Here is a 25038-nt window from a genome sequence, read left to right as displayed (position 1 = left end):
CAAAGCAAGCCATTGTGCGATGACATTTTAAGCATGCTTTTGTTTCAGCTGTTTTACGTTTATTGCAATATGGTGAGGGGGGAAATGTTTTTGCATGCATAAAATCATTATTTCAGTTATTTTTGAACTATAATCTTAAAAAACCTTCTTTATTTTTTCTAATAGGTCCTGCATAAACGGAGCCACAAAGATCATTGCTATCGGATAGACACAGAGGTGGTGACACACGATGTACCTTACCACGATTACTTCTACACCGTGTATAGTTATTGTATTGTTCGCATGTCCAGCCAGAAGTGCAGACTACGGTGAGGCATTTTGCACTGTTAAATGGGGAAACTGGAGGCAGTCAAAAACGACTGCACTCAGTATGGTAAAACTGGTTCTTCTGCACAAATTTCTTTCGCACAAATTCTCTTCCCTGTTTACTTTGGTAGTTGGAAAACGATCTGTTGACTGAAACAGGCGTTTACTTGTTTCTTTGCTTCTATTTTTGCCAGGGGATTGAACATACCTATAAACATGTGTTGTGAGCTTTCTCCAACTGCCTTTTCAGTAGAGTTCATCATCAAGTTACAGCTGGCAGTGTAATCTATAATAGCCTTTTAAAGCCAGTGTGTGTGTGCACTCGAAAGTACAGTACTGTGTTCAGCATAGACCAAGTCTTCTATGCATTTCCTCCTTTTGGCTACCGGCATGGGTGAAGAAGGTGTTACCTAGTGACCCTGCCTTTGCCTCATGTACACAGCTTGCTGTTTTGAGCTGCAAAGACTGACAAAATTGCTCTCATAGTGGGTGGAAAAGCATGCCTCTGTCCTTAATGTTCCTTGTATTGCAGTCAGTTGCTAACCTTATTATTCTTTTTGCTGCAGGATCTCCTCAGATGTGAAGTACAGAAAGCAACCATGGGGGCTTGTCAAGAATATAATAGAGAAAAACACATGGGGTGGGATAGGAGAAAACTTTAAGCAACTTGGTAAGTGCCGTGTCTCCTCCTTGCTGATGATTCCAAATTGCATTCATAGCTGTGATATTTGATAGCACTGCATAGTTCTACATGGTGGTGCGATTTGCAGGATTTTCACAAGAATTATGCTTTAGAACAGCCTTGGACCTTCCCAGCTTTTAGAAACAGTTTAAAGACTGTTTATTAACTTTATTTATTACCTTTTGGTAGCCTTCCAGCAGATGTGTCTGCTCTTGAAAACTGCTTATGCAAGCATGTGGAGTGACCCATCGAGTACCATTGGATGATAAGGTCAAAAATAAAGCATCAAAACTCAGCATTAAGCTGCTCATTTGTCTTTCATAGTATATCTACATCACGTCATTAGAACACTGTTATTTCACTTTTAACCAGCTGTTTGTGATAACCTGGAAGTAGGGCAGTAGCAGAACCTTATTTAGGCTCTGATAAATTATTTCCCATGTACCGCAGTAAAACATTACTTGTTGCAGGTAGACCAGCCTGCTCATTTTTATGTGTACAGTGGTACCTCTGGATGCAAACGGGATCCGTTCCGGAGCCCCGTTCTTATCCTGAAGTGAATGCAACCTGCGTGTGCACAGGTCATGATTCACCGCTTCCGCGCATGCGCGTGACATCATTTTGAGCGTCTGCGCATGCGCAAGTGGCAAAACCCAGAAGTATCGCGTTCCGTTACTTCCGGGTCGCTGCAGAGCGTAACCTGAAAACGCTCAACCTGAAGCACATTTAACCCGAGGTACGCGGGTGGCGCTGTGGGTTAAACCACAGCGCCTAGGACTTGCCGATCAGAAGGTCGGCAGTTCGAATCCCCGCGACGGGGTGAGCTCCCGTTGCTCGGTCCCTGCTCCTGCCAACCTAGCAGTTCGAAAGCACGTCAAAGTGCAAGTAGATAAATAGGTACTGCTCCGGTGGGAAGGTAAATGGTGTTTCCATGCGCTGCTTTGATTCGCCAGAAGCGGCTTAGTCATGCTGACCACATGACCAGGAAGCTGTACGCTGGCTCCCTTGGCCAATAAAGCATGATGAGCGCCGCAACCCCAGAGTTGGCCACGACTGGACCTAATGGTCAGGGGTCCCTTTACCTTTTTATCACTGTACTAATAAACTGCCTTGTGAATGCAGCCTTACTCACTGTTGGTTTCCCCACTCCCTTTTTAAATAAGGCCAGCACCTGATACGGTTTTACTGGTTTGTCTCTCCACGTGACTTCTTGAATGTAACATTTGGGTTTCCCAATGCATCATATGTTTCCTCCCCGCCCCACTCCAGTCAAAAGCCACCTTTTACATATCCTGGAAAATGTCAGTATAGAGTGTTGTGAATTTCTGAGTTAAAATAAAACGAAAACTGAGTAAGAAATAGGATGTTGTTCCATTACAGAATCGGAATTGCTAATGGAAGAATATGAAATAAACAAAGCTGTAGAGGATCCAGTGAAACTTGGTGTTTTGAGGAGGAGGAGGTGGACTTTACAAAGGAATGTGGGAGAGATACTTCCTAAACGTTCTTCACAGTACTCTTCGGGGGAGACAGGGGCACCTTCCCGCGGTGATGGAGGTGGGTACTACAAGTAGGAGTATTTGTTCTGACCGTTAACTTAAGCCAAAGGAATCTCAGGGATGTGCTCGCGTGAGAGCCATGCATTATATAGCACCTCTGCATAGCTCATTCAGTTTCATTGCCTCTCCAAATATGGCATCTCTGAGGTACATGCAGGCCGGAACAGTCAACACAAGGGTGGTGGTGTTGCAGCTCACACACAGCTCCTATGCAAAGTTGTGCCTTTTCCCGCAGGTACTGTCTCCAATGCTTCCAGGTTCAGTGCTATAGTGCTGAATTGTCGGTGTAGGAATTGGCTGCACAGAGATGCCTTTGGAATTATTATTATTATTTGAAATAATTTTTATTTGATTTTACAAATATAAAATTATAACAATACAAAATGCATATCCATATTTGGAAATTCCTCCGAATGTCTGTACTTCCCACCTTCCCTGCCGTGGGTCCTATTGTCTATCTTTTCAACTGCATATTATTCAGTAATCCATATTTTAAGTCACTCCATTTTGTCCATAATATTTGCTACATCACAAGTCTTATTGCAATCCTGCTAATGTTTTCATCTGCTTACAATGGTCTCCCAGATAGGTTATAAATTTTCCCTATTCTTTATTAAAGTTTTGGTCTTCTTGCTTCCTGAGCTTTCCAGTCAGTTTTGCCATTTTGGCATATTCCAAACAGCTTAATTTGCCATTCCTCCCTGGTAGAGATTTCGTCTTCTTTCCATCTCTGGGCTAATAACATTCATGCAGCTGTCGCTGTATACATAAAAAGTCTTTTCTGGTCCTTTGGGATATTGGTACCTACAATTCCTAATAGAAAAGCTTCTGGGTTTTTTTTTAAATAAAAGTTATTTTAAACATTATTTTTCAGTTCATTATATATCATTTCCCAGAATGCTTTTATTACCTTACACACCCACCACATATGATAAAAGGTGCCTTCTCTTTTTTTTGGAAATTTCTTTAAGACTAGCTACTCATTTTTACAAAGCATCCTATTGGTAAATACAGTGTATTTTATTTTACTTTGCAAAGAATTTGGTTCACATTTCAGAACATCTCAGATTCATTAGTCTTCAGCTACTTAATGTGTGCTTACAGCTGCCTTGTAGGATCTGTGCAAATATGCAGATTTCAGGACAGGGGCGATTGAACCAACTTTTTTCTTTTCTTTGCGGTTTGCACAACAGTGTATTTGAGATTTATCTTCCAAATGTCATTCACAAGACACTACTGGATGACTTTCATTATTTATGCCTATGTGTGTGTTAGTGTTTTCCTTCCATCTTCTTACCATCTAAACCTTCTTCTGAAATCAGACTTAGTTTCATTTAATTTCTGGGGTATTGAAACTCATCTTGTTGCACAATTGCCCTTTCAAAATTCCATATGCTAGTCAATTGCATATGATCATGTACTGGCTGATTTAGAAGATAAATGACTATTTTGAGGAACATATGGCACACAGTTTAGTGTTCCAAGAAGGGTGAATGAACTAAACGAAGCAACTTTAAATGAGTCTAAACTGCTAATGCATAGCTTCATTCAAGGAAAGATAATACAGAGAAAAACAATACAGAGTGTGCTGCAGAAACCTTAAAACTCTTTGATCCCTTTCATTATTTTAGTAGTTTTAAGCTGCCTCCTAGATTTTTTAATCAGTCCACTCACTGGTGCTCTAGCCTTTCAGATGAGAGTGTTTGGGTCAATACATACACTGCAATTATAATGCACACTTGCATGCCAGAACATGAAATCTGAATTTTAAAAAAGGTTTTACTCAGTGTTATACTAAGTGATGTGGGGAGGGGGGTGGCAATTCATTTTCAGCGAAAATGTATACACTCTTAACTTTAATCGCATCCCTTACCTTTAGTGGCTATAAAAAATCTTGTACTCAAATATTTGTCAAGATAATGGCTATTTGTTTTAATGGCCGTGGGGATGAACGAAAATGAGCTCATGAAGTGTAGTAGAAACTGGTGATCAAGAAAAACCTAAGTTGACAAGTGAAAGAGAGCATGAAGTGCTGATGTCATTCTGTAAGTCTAGTGTGTGCTTCATACCTCACCTTATCTTTAGGGTGGCAATCAGATGATAAGTCCAACTGCTAATGTCATGGGTGTGTTCTGATCTAATGCCTAACCTGGTTTGTTACCCTGGTTTGTATGCAAGCACCAGCCCTAGTTTGCCTGCTTGGACAAAAAAGGCAAATTATGGTTTGCTGCAAATAACAAAAAGGAGGAGGAGATACTGGTGTGCAAGTGAGGAGGAGTATGTTGACCAGCCAGAGGCTTACCAGCACTAGTTGTAGTACACCAAAGTATAGAAATATCCTATGTGGGTATCACATAATTTCCTGGTTCTGATTTGTGAAAACTAGTTGAGTGTGTTGCCTATGGAATTTATCTTTGGCCATAAATTTCTTTCTGTAGCTGATGCATGTTTTACTTTTCCTGGTCTCCACGTGCATCAGGATATATTGGAATGCTACTTGGGATGATTAGATGGTTTTTCTAAGTCAGTGTCCTAAAGTAGCTTCCCTTACTGCCACCTCTGTTAGCGAATTGTGCACTTGTGTTGTATCAGAAGTGTGTGTAGGTCTCAGCTGTAACTTGTGGCAAAGGTTGCACATGGGCCTCGTTGTGTAACCATGACAGAGAAAAACCAGCTTACCGGGACGTAGGCTGGAATTGTGAGCAAAGGCAGGTAGAAGATTGGGCAGTGGACAGGTATGTGCACAAGGCGGAATCAATCTATATGCAGCAGCCATCATGGTAGAATCCTGAGATTAATGCACGACTATTCTTACACTATGGGACGCGGGTGGTGCTGTGGGTAAAACCACAGTGCCTAGGACTTGCCGATTGTATGGTCGGCGGTTCGAATCCCCGCGGCGGGGTGAGCTCCCATCTTTCGGTCCCAGCTCCTGCCCACCTAGCAGTTCGAAAGCACCCTTAAAGTGCAAGCAGATAAATAGGGACCGCTTTATAGCGGGAAGGTAAACGGCGTTTCCGTGTGCTGCGCTGGTGCTGGCTCGCCAGAGCAGCGATGTCACACTGGCCACGTGACCCGGAAGTGTCTGCGGACGGCGCCGGCTCCTGGCCTCTAGAGTGAGATGAGCGCACAACCCTAGAGTCTGTCAAGACTGGCCCGTACGGGCAGGGGTACCTTTACCTTTACCTTATTCTTACACTAAAAGTCTGCCTATTACATTGTAGTGGTGGATATTTCAGGCCCTTTACAACTCTGGAGGAGCTTCTAATGCAACAAAAATATCTGCCTACTTCTTGCTGTGCATGTCAAATAAACACACTCTACATTAAATTTGTATTTCGATTGCATACATGAGCAGCATCTTTCAGTTCAGACAAGAACCAGAACTGCTCCACCATTGAGAAGGGGGCGGGAAAGTCTTCAGAAAAGATGCGCGTTCAGGTGAAGTTAATCTAGTTTAAGAAGATGGATACAGTGGACTTAATAGTTGCTTTTCTTGCCTTATAGGACCAAAAAGGAATGCTACAAATAAGACCATCACCATCATAGTGGTAATGAGCATCTTGTAAGTATTTTTTTGGCATTTCATTTGACTTCGTTTTTCTTATGGCGAAACATATTGGGGAAAACATTTTTTCCTAATGGCATTTGAGTGAATTTCATGGAGGCTGATTTTGCAGAAAGGAGCTTTCCTAAGCCGTTGTCAAATTAATCCCAAGTTGCTCACATTTTTAACACGCAGGATTCTGACATATAGGTGCAAGTTATGAATTGGCTTCATAGGAAACATATCCTGGTCACATACACATAATCCTTTGCTGGTTTGGCGGGTGGAGACAGGGAGTCATCCTGACTCCCAGAATTTTTCTGTAAGAGTATAGGGCAGCCTTCCTCAACATGGTGCCCTCCAAATGTTTGGGGGGGAGGACTGCTTTGGAGCTAGTCCAAAACCCATGGAAGACACTAGCTTGAGGAAAGCTGGATCAATGAAAGTCAGGGACCCTCGCTTATCCTCATGTTTCATCCCAGTGTGTGTGCATGCATCTCCAGCCCCCCCCTAATGATTTTCACATATATTGTGACTGTATGTGCAGTAGGAATGGGGGAGAATTCAATTCAGTTCGCATTTAGAATGGAATCTCCCTAATCCACACCTTCTGAAACAATCTGATAACTGAAACACAGCCATTCCTCAAAATTCAAACTTCTTCATATCTTACAGTACAGTTGTCCAGCTAGGTAACAGGTGCAAAAATGCAAATACTGGTGGGGGGGAGTGTGAATTAAAATGCATATATTTGTGAAAATAACATACAAATATGCAGTATGTTAAGGGAAAGTGCTTTGCAAAAATGTGAATATTAGCAAAAATGGTAAAAGGTAAAGGGACCCTTGACCATTAGGCCCAGTCACGGCCAACTCTGGGGTTGTGGCGCTCATCTTGCTTTATTGGCCGAGGGAGCCAGCGTATAGCTTCTGGGTCATGTGGCCAGCATGACTAAGCTGCTTCTGGCGAACCAGAGCAGCGCACGGAAACGCTGTTTACCTTCCCACCGGTAGAGGTTAAGATGAGAGCTTGTGGACTAGCCTTGATCTCCCTGGTCTAATGTAGCTTGAACAATGCCAACACTCAGTCATGCTAGCTCTCTTCTCAATACACATTTTAACATGAGAATATCATAATTTATTTTGCCCAGTGAAAAGTCTTAACCATCTTGCTAAGGTTGTCATGAAGATGATCTTTCCTCTCTAATCTTATATGCTTTTCCCTACTGGGGTAGTCTCTGTAGCAGGGGTGGGGAATTTGTGGTGTTGTACTACAGCTTCCATTGGCCCTGACCATTGGGCATAGTGGCTAGGGCTGAAGGGATCTGGAGTCCAGCAGCCATCTGGAGGGCCACAGTTTCCCCATCCTTGCTCTTTAGCCTCTTAACTACTGTGATGCTATAAACATGAAACAGGAAAAGGGATAAAAACAGTCTGGTTTCTTTCTTTCTTTGCAGCTTGCTCCTACTGGTTTTGCTAAATGTGACGTTGTTCCTCAAACTGTCCAAGATTGAACATGCAGCTCAGTCGTTTTACCGTGTTCAGCTTCAGGAAGAAGGATCTGTAAAGTGAGTGGATTTCTCCCCACCTCGCCCTCATGCTCAACTATGCCTCATTAGTCAAATATAAGATACCAAAACAAAACAAAGTATTGCTGACTTCACAATACAGAGCTGGTGTAGTTTAAAGCAGGGGTCGGCAAACTTTTTCAGCAGGGGGCCGGTCCACTGTCCCTCAGACCTTGTGCGGGGCCGGACTATATTTTTTTTTGGGGGGGGGAAATGAACTAATTCCCACAAATAACCTAGAGATGCATTTTAAATAAAAGGACACAGCATTCTATGCAAGAGCACCAGGCAGGCCCCACAAATAACCCAGAGATGCATTTTAAATAAAAAAAAAGGACACATTCTACTCAGGTAAGCCACCCCCCCCAACCGACTCTCCCCTCCCTTCTCCACAGCACCGGACAAGCGCCAGTGGCTGCTTACCTGTGTCTTGCAAGGGGCAGGGACTAGTAGCAGCGGGATGGTGCGAAGGGGCTCCAGAGAGGGGCTGGCAGCAACAAAGCCTGAACTGAGCCTGCTTACAATGGCGGCCACTTGAGTGCTAACACTGCTGCTGCTGCTGCTGCTGCTGGCACCAACAAAGCCCAGCCTCCTTCCTCTCTGCTCTAGGCAGGGCAGGGAGAAGCCAGGAGGAGGGAGGGAGGAGGCGCCGCCAAACACATGCGCTGGCGCAGCCCGCACGATCAGCTCCACACAGCGATTCATGGACCGTCTGCGGGCCAGATCCAGAAGGCAACTGGGCCAGATCTGGCTCCCGGGCCTTAGTTTGCCTACCCAGAGGCTAAGAGGGCCAAGAAGCACCAACTTCAAAACTCACTTTAGACACCAATGCATTAGGTGGCTTTTGGGGAAGCTGCTCAGCCTTTGTTTTATGACAGGAATGGGGAATATTTTTCAGTCTAAAGGCTGCATTCTCTTATGGGGAATAGAGGCAAAAGTGGGTGGAGCAACAAATACACTTCATACATTTGTACAGTAGGTAAATTCAGAGGTGTCTATAAACACCGTCCAGGCAATTAAGACATTATTACAATTCAATTCAAGGACCCAGTGCAGCCTTGCAAGAGCACCTGAGGAGGGCAGGGGTGTAGCGTGGGAGTGGGGGCTGTCAGGGTGATTACCCTGGGTGCATTGGGGGGGGGGGGGAGCGCTGCTCACACTGCCCTCCCTGAGCTAGCCCTGCAGTGTTTTGCAAGGCTGGGATCTGCTTGGAAAACATGTGCATAGATCATGGTAGTAATGTGTTAATTAGGCGAAAGCAAAGTAAAGAATGGGACTACATTCTTTAAGGACTGTAAGGCAGCTACTTATCCCTGCATTTTCTCTTCTCAGTTTAGCCTTTAATGTGGCATCAAGAGAAAAAACTCACCAGCAGGACAAAGATCAAGTCCAGCATGTCAAAGGAGTGCTGAGGGACTCCATAGCATTGCTTGAACAGGTGGGTGTTGCTGTTTCTATTATTTGGTCCATGTACATGTGAAAACGAAACGTGGGATGTGTGAAAAGATTAGTGCTTTGCTAATAAAGAATTAATAAATCACTTCCGTATTTGGATGCTGTGGCCTCAGGCTTTCAGGTATTAACTAGTGAGAATGGGATACAAAAAACTGATTGAGATTGCTTGAGAAAGAGAATATTAATATTCAAGAGCTCTATTCCAGGGCTGCTATGAATATTTAAGAACTAAAGAAGCTTTGAAGTTTAAGATTTGCCACAATGTATGTATGTGGCATGTGTGCTAGTGAAATGGAACAATAGTAAAGGTGACCAAGAGACAGTACTTCCCAGTAAAACTTACAAAGGAAACATGTCTTTAAAAACTATATTATTTAAAGAATTGCAAGTTCTACTAAATGAAGCTCAACAACCTCACACACACATTTGGTAAAATGTAGATTAGAGAATGGGCTTAATTCTTTTATGTATGAAAGCAGAGATGAGAAAACCCATGCCACTCTGTTGCCTGTAGGTGCTTCAGAGCAGATTCTGCTGCTGCTGCAATCATAGAATCTTAAAGTTAGAAAAGACTAACTCTAGTCCAACGCCCTGCAATGCAGGAATCTCAGCTAAAGCATCCATAACAGATGGCCAATCAATAGTGAAATATACTCTGAGTCGAGTGTGGATTTCATGCTCTTTATTCAGCTCATAGTAGTGAGGAATGAAAGTTTCCCCAAAATATCTGCTTTATAAACATTATTTACACAATGAGCCGCATGTGATTTGCTAATTCCAGGATTCTCCCGTGGGCCAATCAGGTTGCGGATTCACTTCCACCTAGAGCTGGATTGGGTGGCTCCTGTGGACCAATCATACTGCTGCATTGTTCTAGGACCAATCAGACTGCTGCATTCTGAATCCTATTGTTCTAGGACCAATCAGACTGCTGCATTTTGGATCCTATTGCTCTAGGATCAATCAGACTGCTGCCTTTTGGATCCTATTCAACTCAGTGCATAACAAATAGACAATTTTACAGATAATTATGCTTGTTGATACATGTTCCATACAGCTGAGGGTTCTCAGGTTGCCACTAGGACATCTCTAGGTGGGTTGTCTTCTAGTTCATTTCTGGCATTCAATTTAAGTAGATCTCTTATGACTTGTGCCTAGTTGTTTGGGTTCCCATCTCTTAAAATACAGTTGCAGTTCATCTGTAGTAAGCACTCTGTTAGTACATAACTATTAGTGTGGGGCAGGGTCAGCAACACAAAGGAGCATTTTTGGGCAGCCTCCCAAGTACTAAGTACAGCTGATGCTATTTACACTGCTGCCCTGACGCCCATTTTCCAGAGCCCAGTGAACACTGCGTCACTGCCATTTTAGTTGCCCACAATCATCCAAAGTTGACATTACCACTCAGTCACATTGTAAGCAATTACAATGGCAGCCGTCTGGCACTCATTTTCGGTACCGAAATACCTACCTGTCTGGTGGAAATAAATATGAAGAGAATAGGCCATGTAATCCCATGGGGACCCCAACAAGGGAAGGCAGCCCATAGTGAGGGTCCCCCTCAAACCTGGAGCTGGTTCTGCTGAAAAGTAATTAGATCTCTTTTTAGAAACAATTCACTGCCTAATTCTTGTTGGATTTTATTTCTGTAGCTGAAGAATTCCCTTTCTATGCTCCAAAGCAGCTTTGATCACCTAAACAAGACCGACAGCAGGAAGCCTGAAAGCTGATGTCACCAAAGGAGAATGAAGATATTTTGTACTGAATGTGAAGCTGCTTATTTTTCTCACATTTCTGCTCACAACCACTTGCACACCTTAGAAATATATCTATAAAATGTGTTCTTTTTTAAAGCCATTAGCCTGTGAATTCTCCTGATCCACTTGACATCTTCTTGTGAGCAGTTTCCTGAACTGTGAATACCTGGTGTGAATGAGTAAGAACATTGTGTGGTCTGGTAATTATGTGATATGCAAATTGTAGGGGGAGAATTCAGCAAGCAATGTGATCTGTAAAAAAAAGGATAAGTAAATTGGACTCACATCTGATGAGAAAATCATTAACATTATGAAGGATGCAGCATAGATTATCTTGTGGAGGTTGTAACACCCAGAAGTTCTCCATATGGTATTTTTCCATATTCATGCAACAATTATTCAAAAGTAAGCAATTTTAAAGGTCTGTACATATGTTCTAGAAAACTATTTATAAATATGAATTTTGAACATACTGATTGTTTTGGTTGTGTGGGTCTTCTGCTGTACGAGTCAAAGCAATTCTACCTCTTTCAACCACTGTCATTTCAGCTCTCAGGATTTCTCAGGAATTGTCCTTATATGTCTTATTATATTCAAAAAATGGCCAGTCCCTGAATATTTTTAAATGGCAACCAATGCATTAATCTGACTGGCATGTTGAGTCCATTGAGACTTTTTCTAATTTAAACATTTTACAGTCTTCAGGCCTGGGAATCCACTTAGTCTTTTGGTTGTGTTATATCTATTTTGTAGCACAGACTAAGACCTTAACTGTGTGACACGAGACAGGAATCACCTTTATCTGCGAGAGTTAAGAACAAGCTTGTAAGCCATTGAAGAACAATAGGCTTTCTAAACTTCTGGAAGAGTAGAACGAAGTAGAATGGTAGTGGCACAAGTAAAATTGTGCCTCAATCTGGCTGTGCTGGATATGTCTGTCTATTAAATGAAACTGACCATGTTTGTGACTTCTATTTTGGATTTTTTAAATTTCCACCTGACGTTCATCAAAAGTGCCTTTATACTTGTTTGTATAGGAAACCAGCTTTAGCAGATGGACCTACCCAGGCTTAAAAAAAAAAAAAGCAAGAAGGAAGTACTGTTTATGTACAGTGCAGACAGAAATGTGTTGGAGCAATTTGTGTCAAACTACTACATGGTTTTTGTAGTATGTGTATCTTTTTAAAAGCATAGGCATTGAAGTTATAAATTACTAGTCAGATTAGAGATAAATGAAGGCCGTTTCTGTGATGTCTCTTTACATCTGATGTCTTGTGTGCTTTTTGTACTTGAAAGGAACACCACACTGATAATTTTATATGGTGTTGAAGATTCTGTATATAATACCCGGAGAATTATGTTAACCTTTCTGTGAATAAATATGAGAGGATTCATTAAAGTTGCCAGAAGGTTTGCTGTACGTAAGAAGAGGCTGCAGAATGAGGCCAGTGGCTCATCTCTTCCAGCATCCTGTTCTCACAGTGGCCAAACAGATGCCCAGGGGAAGCCTGTAAGCAGGACCTGAGTGCAACAGCACACTGACCACTTGTGATTTCCAGCAACTAGTATTCAGAGACATACTGCGTCTCACAGTAGAAGCAGAGTATAGCCATTGTGGCTAGTAGGTCTTGATAACCTTACCCTCCCGGAATCTGTCTATTTTTCAAGCTATCCAAGTTGGTGGCCCTTGCTGCCTCTTGTTGGGAGCAAATTCCATAGTTTAACTATGCACTGTGTAAAGAACTACTTTTTTTAACTGTCCTGAACAGGGCTGGCTCACCTATGAAGCAGGGTGAAGCAGCTGCCTCAGGTGGTAGAAGCCCCTGAAGCAATGCCCCCATGGGTGTCTCACCCACTCTGCACAGAAGCAGTGCTGATTGCCAGTGAGATTTCGCTGAAATTTCATGAGCTCTCATGGAGCACAAGAGATCTTGCCATAGATATTCTGCTGGAAGCCACCCAGAGTGGCTGGGGAAGCCCAGCCAGATTGGCGGGGAATGAATGAATGAATGAATGAATGAATGAATGAATGAATGAATAATTGGCACTAATTCCAGCATGGCTTCTCTGTTAGTGGTGGGTGGTGCAGTGGTGATGCCGGCATGGTGGGAAGCATGGAAGAGTCGGCCGGCACTTCCTGTTTTACCTCGGGCGGCAAAACAGGATACTGATACATTTAAGGATTTTGTTGTTGGGTTTTTTTATGTTTTTAGCAATGTGCTCAAATTCTTCTTGGTTGGTAGAATTTCTTTCACCAAAGTTTGTGGGGTTTTTCCTTCTCCTCATTTGGAAAACTTCCATTTTCTAAATGAAGCCTTCTTGCCTGTAATAGCTTCTTGGTTTTATGTAACTTCCTGAAGATGGGAGCTTGGAGATGCGATGCACAACAGCTGCCTGTCATTGGACTAGCATAGCTATTACGGCTATGATTCTAAACATGGTTACTAGCAAGCACTGAATTTAGTGGGACTTAACTTCTGAGTAAACACAGGATTTCACTGCATATCTAAAAAGCAAACAAAAACTCACTGAATAAAATACAAAAAAAAGCTATTAAATGACTCTCAAGCCGACCACCTTTTTATGTTTTGGGGTAGAGACCAAGCTAAATCGAAAACCAGGGCAGCTGACAAACTTCAATGAAATCAAATGATCTGTTAAAGGCAAGCAAAAAGAATTGGGGTAGGGGGTGGGGAATTGAAAGTACGAAGGTAAAAGAAAAGCAAGTGCTTCTGATGGAATACCAGTATAACTGTACAGAGAATATATTGGGATGTTTTAGAAGACCTGGTTCTTACTTGAAACAGTCATATAAATGAAGCATCCATCTGTCCTAGAGAACATTATTGAGAGCACCAATCCTGAATTTCTAAAATCAAGCCCTACTGTGTAGAGCCAGGTGACAAGGTTCTATATTTCATCCAAACTGAAGGGCTGTCTTGTATTACAAACAGGTGAAGGGAGGAAGCATGAGTCACTTGCATTTCCCCTTTTGCTTCTGCTTTGCAATATGAGAAGTTGGTCAGTGCTAATCTATTCCAGTTATTTACCATAGGTTATTACTGGCTTGGAAGTATCCGTGATGCATACCGATCAGCACTGGCAACACTTGTGTTCATACGGTCCAGTAATGGTACTGTACTGGCACATACACCATCAGCACCAATGGCAGCTCAACTACCTGCTTAGGGAAAATGGTTTGCAATTAGCATTTTTTTATTTTGCAAATCCAGAGCTGTTAGCCCTCCGACAAAAGGAAAATGCAAAAGGAGCAAGTCAGAACTACAAATGCACAATTCTTGCCAGACCCTTTTTTTAAATAAAAAAGAGGGAGGGGGAGACATTTCCTAACATGGAAATTAAAAAATAGCTAGTTTACAACATCTATCCTACAGTGTGAGAGCCAGTGCGATGTAGTGGATAGTGTTGGAGTAGGATCTGGGAGACCAGGGTTCAAATTGCTGTTAAGCCATGAAACTTGCTGGGTGACCTTGGACCAGTCACAGTGTTTCCGCATAGCCTACCTCACAGGGGGGTTCTGAGGATAAAATGTGGAGGAGGAGAATGTATGCCACCTCCAGCTCTTTGGAGGAAAGGCAGAATATAAATGTGGCAAATGCACTGCCTGTCACAGCATTTATTTCCAAGGCTTCAGACAAAGGACTTTCTCAGACTAACCTGGAGATGCTAGGGATTGAACGTGGGACCTTCTGAATGGGAAAGCAGGTGCTCTATCACTAAGCTATGGCTCTGATGCTTGAAATTAAATGGCACATTACAAAGGTGGCTGTTAAAATTGTGCAAATTCTGCTGTCAGCACCAGAAAAAAGGGGTAGCACGGAAGGAGTAAAGCTTATTTTTGTGTGGGTGAGTTTTGCCTCACATATCCCTGAAAGAGAACTAATGATGTATTTCATATTAACACTCGGATCCTAAACACAGTTTCTCTGAAATAAGTCCTAGTATGATTTTGACGGAAGTTCTTTTTCCCAACCCATGTATGCCAACCAACAGATATGAAGTGAGACCGATGGAACTGCTGGTACAAATAATAAATGAGATGCGTTCTGAGTCTGTGAAAAGTGTTTTTTCTTTTAAGTGACTATAGGGGTTCAGCAAGGATGGGGGTCGTGCTACATGGTGGGGGAGGGGGCTAGCCACTTTTGAGAGGCCATTTTGACCCCTCCTTTTTTTGTAAATTAATTTTTCAAATATTTAAACGTCCAAACACATAATAGGATCATTTGAGCACAGCATCTAATACTTCTAAATCTAGCATTGAAACCTCATTTGGTATATCATATACCTATTCATATTAATCCAGTAGGGAGGGGTGCACTGGCGTGGCAGGAGAGGGTGGCAAGTGTTTCAGGAAGATTCAAGGACAATAACATTTAAACAATGCAGTATAGTATAATATCAAAATAACTGTTCCACACTTTCTGGATGCCCCATATTCATATTATAAAGTAGTTGCGTTCCACTTAGATCATTGCCCACTGTACCCCTGACAACCTCCCCTTCTGTGGCTGGCAGCGTTGCCTGCTTTGTTAAGGACTTGCATCGATAGGTTAAATGACTGGCCATTTCAGCCTTTGTGAAGAGGCACAGCTTGTTATCCTAAATGTAACACAGCAGTGTTTGGCACAGTCTTGTCAAAACTTCATTAATTCTAACTTCTACAAGTCTCAGGAATTATGGACTCTGGTACCCAAAACCTGCAGCATGCCCAAGCCAAGCATTAGAGTCAATGATTCAATCTGCTTCTGGAGGGATAGGTGCCTAATTTGGGGTGTCCCAAAGCTGATTGTCGGGTGCCTGGTTCCTTTATTTCTATGACTCTTGTCACAAGGGTGGGATGCTTCAGGATCTTGCACTGCCAAAGGATCACTTCATATTGGGGTGGAGCACGTGTCATTAAATTCTACTCAATAGTGCTTCAGGGTAGATTCCAGTGTATAGTTAGCAGAGTAAAATCTTAAATATTTTGCAGGATTCCCCAAAAATAGACCAGAGGCAATTGTATTTCATCCAGCAGAGCTTTACCATGCTGTCAGTTTGCCTCACATTTTCAGACCTGCAGGGAGGGTGGCTTGCAGTGTCAGAAGTGCACTTACAACTGAAAGGCAGCAACTCAGTGGTGGAGGAACTGCTTTGCATGCATTGTGTCCCAAGTTCAGTTTCCCGCATCTCCAGGTAGGGCTGGTAGAAACTCCTGCTTGAAAACCTAGAGCGCCTTATGAGTTTATGGCTATTTCCTTAGGTTCTTCCTATGGAGTGGTCAGGTCACCTTTATTAGGGCTGGGCTGGCAACTGGGATGGGAAAAACCTGGAGCTGGCCGCTGCCATTTCGAGTACAGTGGTACCTCGGGTTAAGTACTTAATTCGTTCCGGAGGTCCGTAGTTAACCTGAAACTGTTCTTAACCTGAAGCACCACTTTAGCTAATGGGGCCTCCTGCTGCCGCCGCGCCGCCGGAGCACGATTTCTGTTCTCATCCTGAAGCAAAGTTCTTAACCTTCTGGGTTAGCGGAGTCTATAACCTGAAGCTATGTAACCTGAAGCGTATGTAACCCGATGTACCACTGTACACGGTTTTTTAGGATCTGAATGCTGCCTCAAATTTTGTGTTGCAGTTTCTTTCCCGTCCTTTCCTCCGCCTTTCCTGAGCTGCTTCCCCAAGCCCCATCCAAACTTCGAAGGCGCGGCTTTTGTCTTCCTTACAGCGACGGAACTTCTCGCGCCCACAAGTGCTTTTTCTCCGCTCCCCCCGCGGGCATTGGGCAGGGCTCCGTGACGTCACGGGAGGATAGGAAGAGGCCGGCGTGCCAAGGAAGCCGGAAGCTGGGAAAACTTCAGGTCGCGCGGCGAGGTTGCTTAGGGGAGAACGGCAGGGCGCGCCCTGGATGCAAGGCGGGGGCAGGATACACAGGGAGAGAAAAGGGAGGCGGAGCCTGCAGAGATTCCAACCAATCCTCGTTGGCCAAGGTGGAGCACGTTGGGCTTGGGAGCTGCTCCCCCCCCTGCCCAACAAGAATTCTTTTTTTTGCACCTTGATAGCTGGGAAGTTAGAACGCGAGGAGAAGTCACTGGATGCGCATCGGTTGCAAACGGGCGGAGGAGACCTAGGTACCCGGGTGGAGGCGAAGCAAGTTGCAGGAAGGGACTGCCTACTGGCGCTTGGTTACAGGTGTCAGGCGGCATCGCTGCGCGCCTCTCCCCTTTCGTTCTCCTCTCCCTCGGGTTTGCAGAAGGCTCTTTGCTGTCGCCTTGCCCCTCTGCCTCCGCAGCTCGTTTGCAAAAGTCCTCTTTGGAGAACTGGCTTTAATGAGAACTTCCCCTGGAGTTCCCTGCCCTTTGCATGCTGCGAGAGAGGTTCCCCACGCCTCTTTTTTCTCTGCCCTCCGGTCTTTGCGAGGGCGGGAGGGGCCATTGCTGCTGCTGCCACCATGAAACGTGGGAGGAAGAAACTTAGAAGCCCCGAGGCGGAGGAGACCCTCTGCTGCTGCGAGTACCTGGATCGGAAGGGGCAGAGGAGCCACCTGGCGGCGTGTTTCTGCGAGTGCGAGGACCTAGACGAGGGCTGTGAAAGGTACGTCTGAAACTTTCACCCAGCTGGCACTTCTCATAGAATTTTAGAGTTGAAAGGGATTCCCGAGGGTCATCTAGCGGTGCAGAAATCTCCCAACACGTGCCCTCTCCCCCGTCCAATTTGAAACCACGCCGGACCCTGCTTAGCTTTGCCAGTGTGCTAGAAGTTAGCTTGTTGGTGGCTGCCCTGCTCGTGGCTTGAGTGAGATCTTTCCATTGTGGCCTTTAGCTGCTCCCTCTTCCTGTTCAAAGTTCTGGCATAAAAAGGCTTGTATTCAGGGTGTGCTTTCAGAGCTCTGTCCCTATTAAGAGTATTTCATCTGCTCCACATGTGGTGATTCTGGTAATCACTGGATTTCTGTCTGATCAGATGGCCACCTTTGTTGCTTGAGGTACCTTACAAAATTAATAATAATAAAAAAATACCAGAGCTACTATGCCTTTAACAGCCCCATGAGGCACAAATTCTGAAGAATTGTTTCTTTTCCGTAGAGATGGAAAACCTTACCTGTTGAGTGCATCACATGCAATTCCTAAAGTCCTTCTAGAAAAAAATGGTGTAACCATGGGGATTTGGAAAAGTTTTTGAAATGGGCAACTGTCTACACTGGGCAGTAGTTTCCAAAAGTAGGAAGGAAAAAAACCAAACCCCTGCTATGATAATGTTGGAGAGTAAGGGTTGCTTCTTAATGTTATTTTTTTCTGGTGTGGCTTCCCTTCAAGGGCACATAGGCAGCGAAGCAAAGCTTTTCAAGTGTTCCCTATGTTATACTTGGTCAAGGTTACCCAGTTGGAAGTTGACCAGCTGTACTTGCATAATTTGGGCAACTTCCCTTCAAGACAAACACATATGATTTCTTGCTTGGAAAGAGAACATTTGAAGTGGCCTTAGGCAGGCATGGGGGAACCCGCGATTCTCTAGATGGTCTTGGACTGTTATTCCCTGACCACTTCTGTCTGGAGCTTATGGAAGTTATGTGGAGGAGTTCCAGCCATTTTCTCCCACAATGATCTTGCTTTAACTAAACAAAACCCAACACACTTCTCTGAGCCGTAAATGTCTTCCATCTTCCCTATTCAGTGTACTGAAAGTGGTGGGTGAACTCATGAGCTCGTGAATCCTTGTCATTCTATATCGGGGATGGGGAGGCTGCAGCCATTGGACTACAACTCCCATCATCCTTGGTGATAGGCCATGCTGCTTGGGGCTGATGGGAGTTTGCATCCCCACAACGTCTGAAGGGCCATGGTGATTCCCACTCCTATTCTACAGAGAGATTCTTTGCCAGGTAAACTGACAGACCAGACAAGAACAGAACTTGAGAAAGTTGAGGGCTAGTTCACAGAACTGGATTTACTGACAATGTGATACACTCATCATTTTCAGATGAGCTTTAAGACGATATGATGAGATGTGGCCCCACATAATACTATTCAAATTTCTGGGTAGAAACTGAAGGATTAGGGCCATTTCACACATCCTTTTTACACTTGTCTGTATGCATAATAAAACAATCACATGTATAAGGGGAATATAAACATGTGCTCATCCACAAGGAGCTGGCAATTGTCCGAAGCAGCCCCAAACAGCTGGACCTTGGTGAGATCTGAGAGAGTGACAGAAGCCAACACAAATGTATTTCTTGGTCTCTTCAGTCTTACATGAGCAGACCTCTGTGCTTTTCCCTAACAGGTGGCTGACTTGCAGATCTTTGCCCCCGGGAACTCTAGAGAGAATTGCAGACACCGTCACAGACCGCTTTCGCCTCCCGTGGCTTAGGGGGGCTGTAAAGGTCGATATCAGCCTCCTCCCGCCAATCATCCTGTTGCCTGTCTTCCTTCACATAGCAGCTTTGCACCTCCTCTTGGCTCTTGTCATCCTGATATCACTTCCTGTACTGGTGCTATGGTATTACTACCTCACACACAGGAAGAAGGGCCAGACTCTCTTCTTCTTGAGTCTAGGGCTGTTCTCTTTAGGCTACATGTACTACGTCTTCCTCCAAGAGGTGGTACCCCGGGGCCATGTGAGCACCAGCCAGGTGATCCTTCTCACCTGCGGCTTAATCCTCATGCTGGTGGCCCTGTCTCGAGCCAAGAGAGACCCTGGCTACCTTCCCTGCCAAACGAGCAGTGACAAAGCACTTTGCCAAGGTGGCAACGTCAACAATAACAACATCTCCAACAGGAATGACCTGGAGAGCTCCAAGGGGCTTTACAGAGCAGCTGTGCCTGACATGAACAGTTCCCCTGAGGGCTATGCCAATGTGTTGGAAGCAGGGACAGGTGGGATCATGGAGGACTGGTGCACCAAGTGTCACTTGGTTAGGCCAGCCCGAGCTGGGCACTGCTGGATATGTGGCAGGTGTGTGAAGAGACTGGATCATCACTGTGTCTGGTATGTTCCTTGGAGTTTCAAGTTGGCTTTGACATTTGTTTTCTGATATCTTTGTTACCAATGAGTCATGGATCTCCTCTTGCCCCAAAAGGCCTTTCTGCTTTGTTTGGGCTCTTGTCAGTATGTTTAATTGATTTGCTGCATAGTGAGTTTTGTGGCATGAATTGCGTTCCCTGTCTAATACTTGCTCTTTCCTGCATTCAGTATCCTTTCTGTTCTGTTCTATAACCAGGCAAGCTGAGGGAATGCCAAATCTCCCCAGGGGAACTTCATAATCTGTTGTGCCATCCATCAACAGTTGTAAATGTTGTTTATCTTACACCACTTTTTTTGTAAAAAAAAGTTTTTCTTTTATCTCTTGGAGGATTAACAGCTGTGTTGGGGAACAGAACCACCAAGCCTTTATCCTTGCACTCTCCCTTTTTCTGCTCACATCAGTGTATGGGATTTCTCTGACTCTGGACACCATCTGTAGGGGGAAGGCTACCATCAAGGCACTCTTCTACTGTCCTGGTGTCTATGGAGACTACAGGTGAGAAAAATACTCTGCAGTGGGATAAGAAACTACTGATATGACCCTCTGTCGGAGGGGCAGTCCTCTGGTCTGCCTGGCTTCTGCTATCTTGGCCCAAGGTGCATGCTGGGATGTTTGCTAATGTCAAAACTTTGTCCTTGTGAAGCTTTGTGCTGCTTTCATAGATTGGCATTCTGAGGCGCACTATTTTGTGCTTGTGCGACTTGCCCAAGTGACCATATGAGACTCTTGTGGTTGAAACAAATATAAAGTCCCATGTTCCTTTTTGGGTTGTTTTATTTTTGTTCTTTTGCATGGTCAGGTTACACTTTTAACGACAAAAAGCATAATTGCTTTCCGGGATGATGCATTCTGAACATTGTAGTGTTGTCCTCCTCCTCTTGGCATGCACAATGATTTCGAAATGCCCGCTATCTCATTTCAGGTGCACCATATAATTTTTCCCCTGTCTCTGACAACCATTGTTGTTATCTTCTTTCCTCCCTTCTCAGTATGTCTCACGTTCCAGCTCTAGTGATATGGACTGTGCCTCCATATTGGCTTGCATGCCTTGCAATCTGTTTGTATGCAGCTATTGCTTCCTCTCAATCCAGCCTTGCTCCGCTGAAAGTTCATTCTGTTCTAGACACTTGATTGATTGATTGATTGATTGATTGCATTTATATACCAATTTTTTTCTCCCAAGGAGAGACAATGACTGGCCAAAGGTCACTCAGGGGATTCAAACCCTGGTTTCCCAGGCCATAGGCCAACATTCTAACCATTACACCATACTGACTCTCAATGACTTGTGATAAATCTATGAGGGAAATGTATTTCAATCATCTTCTTTGCATCCCGTTCTGTCTTTAACATCTGTAGGGAATCTTTATAATAATAATTTTATTATTTATATGCCTCCCACCTGTCTGGGTTGCCCCAGCCACTCTGAGCAACTCCCAAAACAATACTAAAAACGCAATAAAACATAAAAAGTCCCTATACAGGCCTGTGGGTTTAAACCACACCTTAAATCATGGTCACCTGTCCCAGCACCTAAAATATGACACTGTTTGTGGAGCAGGCAAACTTACAGGGTCAAACTGATTAGGAAGAATGGGGAGTAAGTGCACTTTCAATTTTTACTTACTACCTGTGCCCAGTTCCACACCCCTCGATCAAGTTCCATACTTACACAATTGGATGAAATTAAATACTCACTGGTACAAATTACACCTGTGGATTTACTTGCTGTTTGGAATTGCCGGGCTACAACTTGTGCTGTTTCACTGAGTGCAGTCAAGTTTCGAATTTTCACAAGCCTCCCCATTTGAAATTAAGGGGAAGCAACTGAAGAACATCTAAGCACAGGCTGTTTGTTGCCCACACATATCTAAAATGGTGAATTTGGTCCTTCCCTCAACTAGTAGTGCTTTTACCATAGTAAAAATATAGCTATATAGATTTTGTGGGCAAGGAGTTTTAATATTGTGGTTGTGTAAAGGAAGAACTGTGGCCTTTGCAGAAGGGGTAGAGATGTTGTGGTACACAGTTCCCATCAGTGATTATGCTAGCAGGGGCTGATGGCATTATGGTCCTCAGCATCTGAAGGCCACTGTGCTGGCTACCCATACTTTAGGGATATTCAGATAGCATGCCCAGGGTGTGGGAGATCAGTCTGTAACCTGTAAAGAGACCATCTGTAACCACCTGAGTGCAACCACATTGCTATGGGCATTTTTGCAGAGCAGAAGTATAGGGCAGAGAACTGGTTGTTGAGCTTAGCAATAATCAAATCCCAATGCTTATTACCTTGTAGTAAGGCATAGATCAGGCATAGGCAAACTCGGCCCTCCAGATGTTTTGGGACTACAACTCCCATCATCCCTAGCTAACAGGACCAGTGGTCAGGGATGATGGATGATGTAATCCCAAAACATTTGGAGGGCTGAGTTTGCCTATGTCTGGCATAGATGATGGACTGTTTGAAAAATAATTTTTGCAATGAAATGAGGCACTTAAGTGGGGAAATGAGATTGCAATTTGCTGTGATGCAGAATTTGAGATGGGAAGGCACCAAAGGTTACTACTATTTACTCTCAAAATAGCATGTCAGTCTCCCCTTTTCTCTGTAGCCCTACAGCAATGCAGTTGTGTCCCTATTAAAACAGGTTCCTTGCTTTCTGTTTCCACCCCCTTCTAGTTCTGCCCTTTCGTTCACCTGTGTGTGGTACTGTACCATTGTAACTTCCGGCATGGGCTACATCCTTCTCATCCAGCTCTTGAACATCAGCTACAACGTGACGGAGAGGGAAGCTCGAATTGCTTTGAAGGAGAACACTGGGCGGAGGCTGTTATGGGGCATGGTGGTTGACACAGGCCAATACCATCGGGGCATTCTGCACAATTGGATCCAGTTCTTGACCGTGCACTCATCCGATCTGCAGCGCTCCACTGAAGACATTGTATGAAAGCAGCTTCCTATCAATCACATTTAGTTAACTGATCATCCACACCTGAAGTCATTAAGGGGACAGGTAGTTCTCATCTCTTAAGCCATATTTTAAGAGCAACATTTTCTCAGAAACACACGATATTCCAAATGCTGGGCGCGAATGACCTGGTTCATGGGGGTGCCTATGTATGTTAGCCTCTTAAGTGCTCACCTGCTTAGCCACAGCCGGCTACCAGTTTTGGATTAGTGTTTCAGTCTACAGTTCTATGCGCTTGTACCAATGGACTGTGTACATAGCTGTTTACAAGGATTATACACATTAACTGTCAGGAACATTCCTGACATTAACCTGGCAAAGAGGTCACTGCTGTTGGGTTGCGATGCTGAAGAGGTAGTGTATTTTTTAATTCTAGAGGTTTGGGAAACTTCACGTGCTTGTGCGGACTAATCTTAATGTACCACAAGGAAGTTCATCTGGCCATGAGCTTTTATTTTGTGCTTGTCAGTGGTGATGATGGCCATGGGTAGCATCAAAAAGGGGGCTGCTCTGCACTTCCACCCTCATGCAGAAAAAGAGCAAAACAGCAACAACCTCCCCAAACCAATAAATGATGTTACTTTTCCACATATATACACCCCAACTCTTTGCTTCAGTGGTTCTACTAAGAACCACTTAGAGAGTGAGACGTTTTCTTTGGAACTGTGATTTGTGAGACTGGTGGATAGCAGGGGTGGTTTTGTATATGGTGTTCTCAAAACACCCCAGACAAAGTATTTGTATTTAATTAATGTCTATTCTCTCCCCATCCCCCATGTCCATTCAGAAAGGTTAAAAATGAAATCTGTAATTCAGGGGTCAGCAAACTTTTTCAGCAGGAGGCCAGTCCACTGTCCCTCTTAAATCACTTGGATCCAAAAAATTTTAAAAGCACAAAAACAATTGGCATTAGAAAGTACTTAATAATGAAAGAGAATTGAGGGAACCTACTGCTGCTTTGTATCACGTATGATCAACTATTTTAATTGTTTATTTAGGATCCTTGTCTCAGTAGTGTTCCCATAAAAAGTCATTTGCTCAATCAGATGATTAGAAAGATTTAAGTTCCATTTAGATAGGATCACTGTGCAATAATGGGGCTGTAGGGCAGGTGGCCTTGTTGAACTGAGATAATTGGTAGCCATGGATGTAGAAAATGATTTATTCTGCTTTTACATCTACTGCTTTCTGTACCTGGGTGTTGCAGTCTAAAGCATCTGGAGGGTACCAGCTTAAGGAAGGCTTGCTTGCTGCTGACATAAGATATTGCAGTTCCACTCATATAATGTTATGTGGTACGAAGAGATAAAAGGCAACAGAACTGTTCTTCCAAACAAGGTGATATAGACTCAAGGTGAGACATGACGTTTCCATGCATAATGGTAGCATTCAACTTGGAATTGGAGTGAAGTGGGAATTAGAACTCTCTAGTTTCTTAGTTCTTCACATTGGTTCACTTCTGGTCAGTAAATGTACATGCTCCTCAGACAGTTTGAAATAGTTACATCTTTGGCTGAAAAACCAGTGTGTGCTATATAGCTGGAGACACTGGCTGAGTTTGGACCTTGTACTAAACCATAGTTTAGCATGGCTTCCGTCCAGTGGTGTTGAGCTTCAGGTTTGCACTCTGCTGCCCCCTGCAGGTGGAAGGAGTTCAGAGGCTTTGCTTAAAAACTAGCTTCTTTCCTTCAAGCTGACAAAGTGGTTAATATTAACCAGTTTATTTGAACAAGCCAACTTGACAACAGAACAAGCACACAAGCGTTTAACTGAAACAGGAGTTGTGTTTTGCCTTCTGTTTTTAGGGCATTAGTGCAATGCAGCAGATCATCAGTGTGTTCCCGCCCACCAGGAAGTAAAATATTTGCAGAAAGAGACTTGAAATGCACTCTATATAAAGGTTTTTCTCCCTGCTGGTGGTATGTAGGAAGTGTGCAGCAGGAATAAATTAAGGGTGGGGAAATGAATAAAAGTCTGGCTGGATCATTATGGTAATCCACACTGGTGGTGGTGTATTATGCTGTTAAGACCTAAGATTGAGACATGGGCTGTATCCCAGATAGCAAAAGGTAAAGAGCCTACCTTTACTAGCCAAAGGGTAGCCAATGTGGTACCCTGAAGATGTTGCTGGCCAACATCCCTCATCACCCTTGAGACCCTGGCCATGCTGG

At 43.8% G+C, this 25038-nt stretch overlaps 2 protein-coding genes across 5 annotated transcripts in view; both read left to right on the top strand.

Annotated features, from left to right (window-relative positions):
- GRAMD1C (GRAM domain containing 1C) overlaps positions 1-12197 on the top strand; it is a 65631-nt gene extending 53434 nt beyond the window's left edge. For all 4 annotated transcript variants that reach the window (XM_082221219.1, XM_082221218.1, XM_082221221.1 and 1 more), the window contains exons 12-18: positions 166-308; positions 873-976; positions 2369-2545; positions 6055-6112; positions 7551-7661; positions 8994-9099; positions 10769-12197. In XM_082221219.1, coding sequence (XP_082077345.1) covers positions 166-308; positions 873-976; positions 2369-2545; positions 6055-6112; positions 7551-7661; positions 8994-9099; positions 10769-10846 — 777 coding nt within the window. In that variant the 3' untranslated portion in view covers positions 10847-12197. The remainder of the gene's footprint in view (positions 1-165; positions 309-872; positions 977-2368; positions 2546-6054; positions 6113-7550; positions 7662-8993; positions 9100-10768) is intronic.
- A 4883-nt stretch (positions 12198-17080) lies between these two features.
- ZDHHC23 (zDHHC palmitoyltransferase 23) lies at positions 17081-23721 on the top strand. The gene is made up of 4 exons (XM_082221589.1): positions 17081-17464; positions 19157-19861; positions 20226-20393; positions 22579-23721. The coding sequence occupies exons 1-4, from the start codon at positions 17322-17324 to the stop codon at positions 22844-22846; spliced, it is 1284 nt and encodes a 427-aa protein (XP_082077715.1). The 5' UTR covers positions 17081-17321; the 3' UTR covers positions 22847-23721.
- The last annotated feature ends 1317 nt before the right edge of the window (positions 23722-25038 follow it).

The sequence above is a fragment of the Podarcis vaucheri genome, assembly GCF_965113315.1.
Source record: "Podarcis vaucheri genome assembly, chromosome: 4".
Classification (NCBI taxonomy): Eukaryota; Metazoa; Chordata; class Lepidosauria; order Squamata; family Lacertidae; genus Podarcis; species Podarcis vaucheri.
This window is presented reverse-complemented; position numbering and strand designations above follow the sequence as displayed.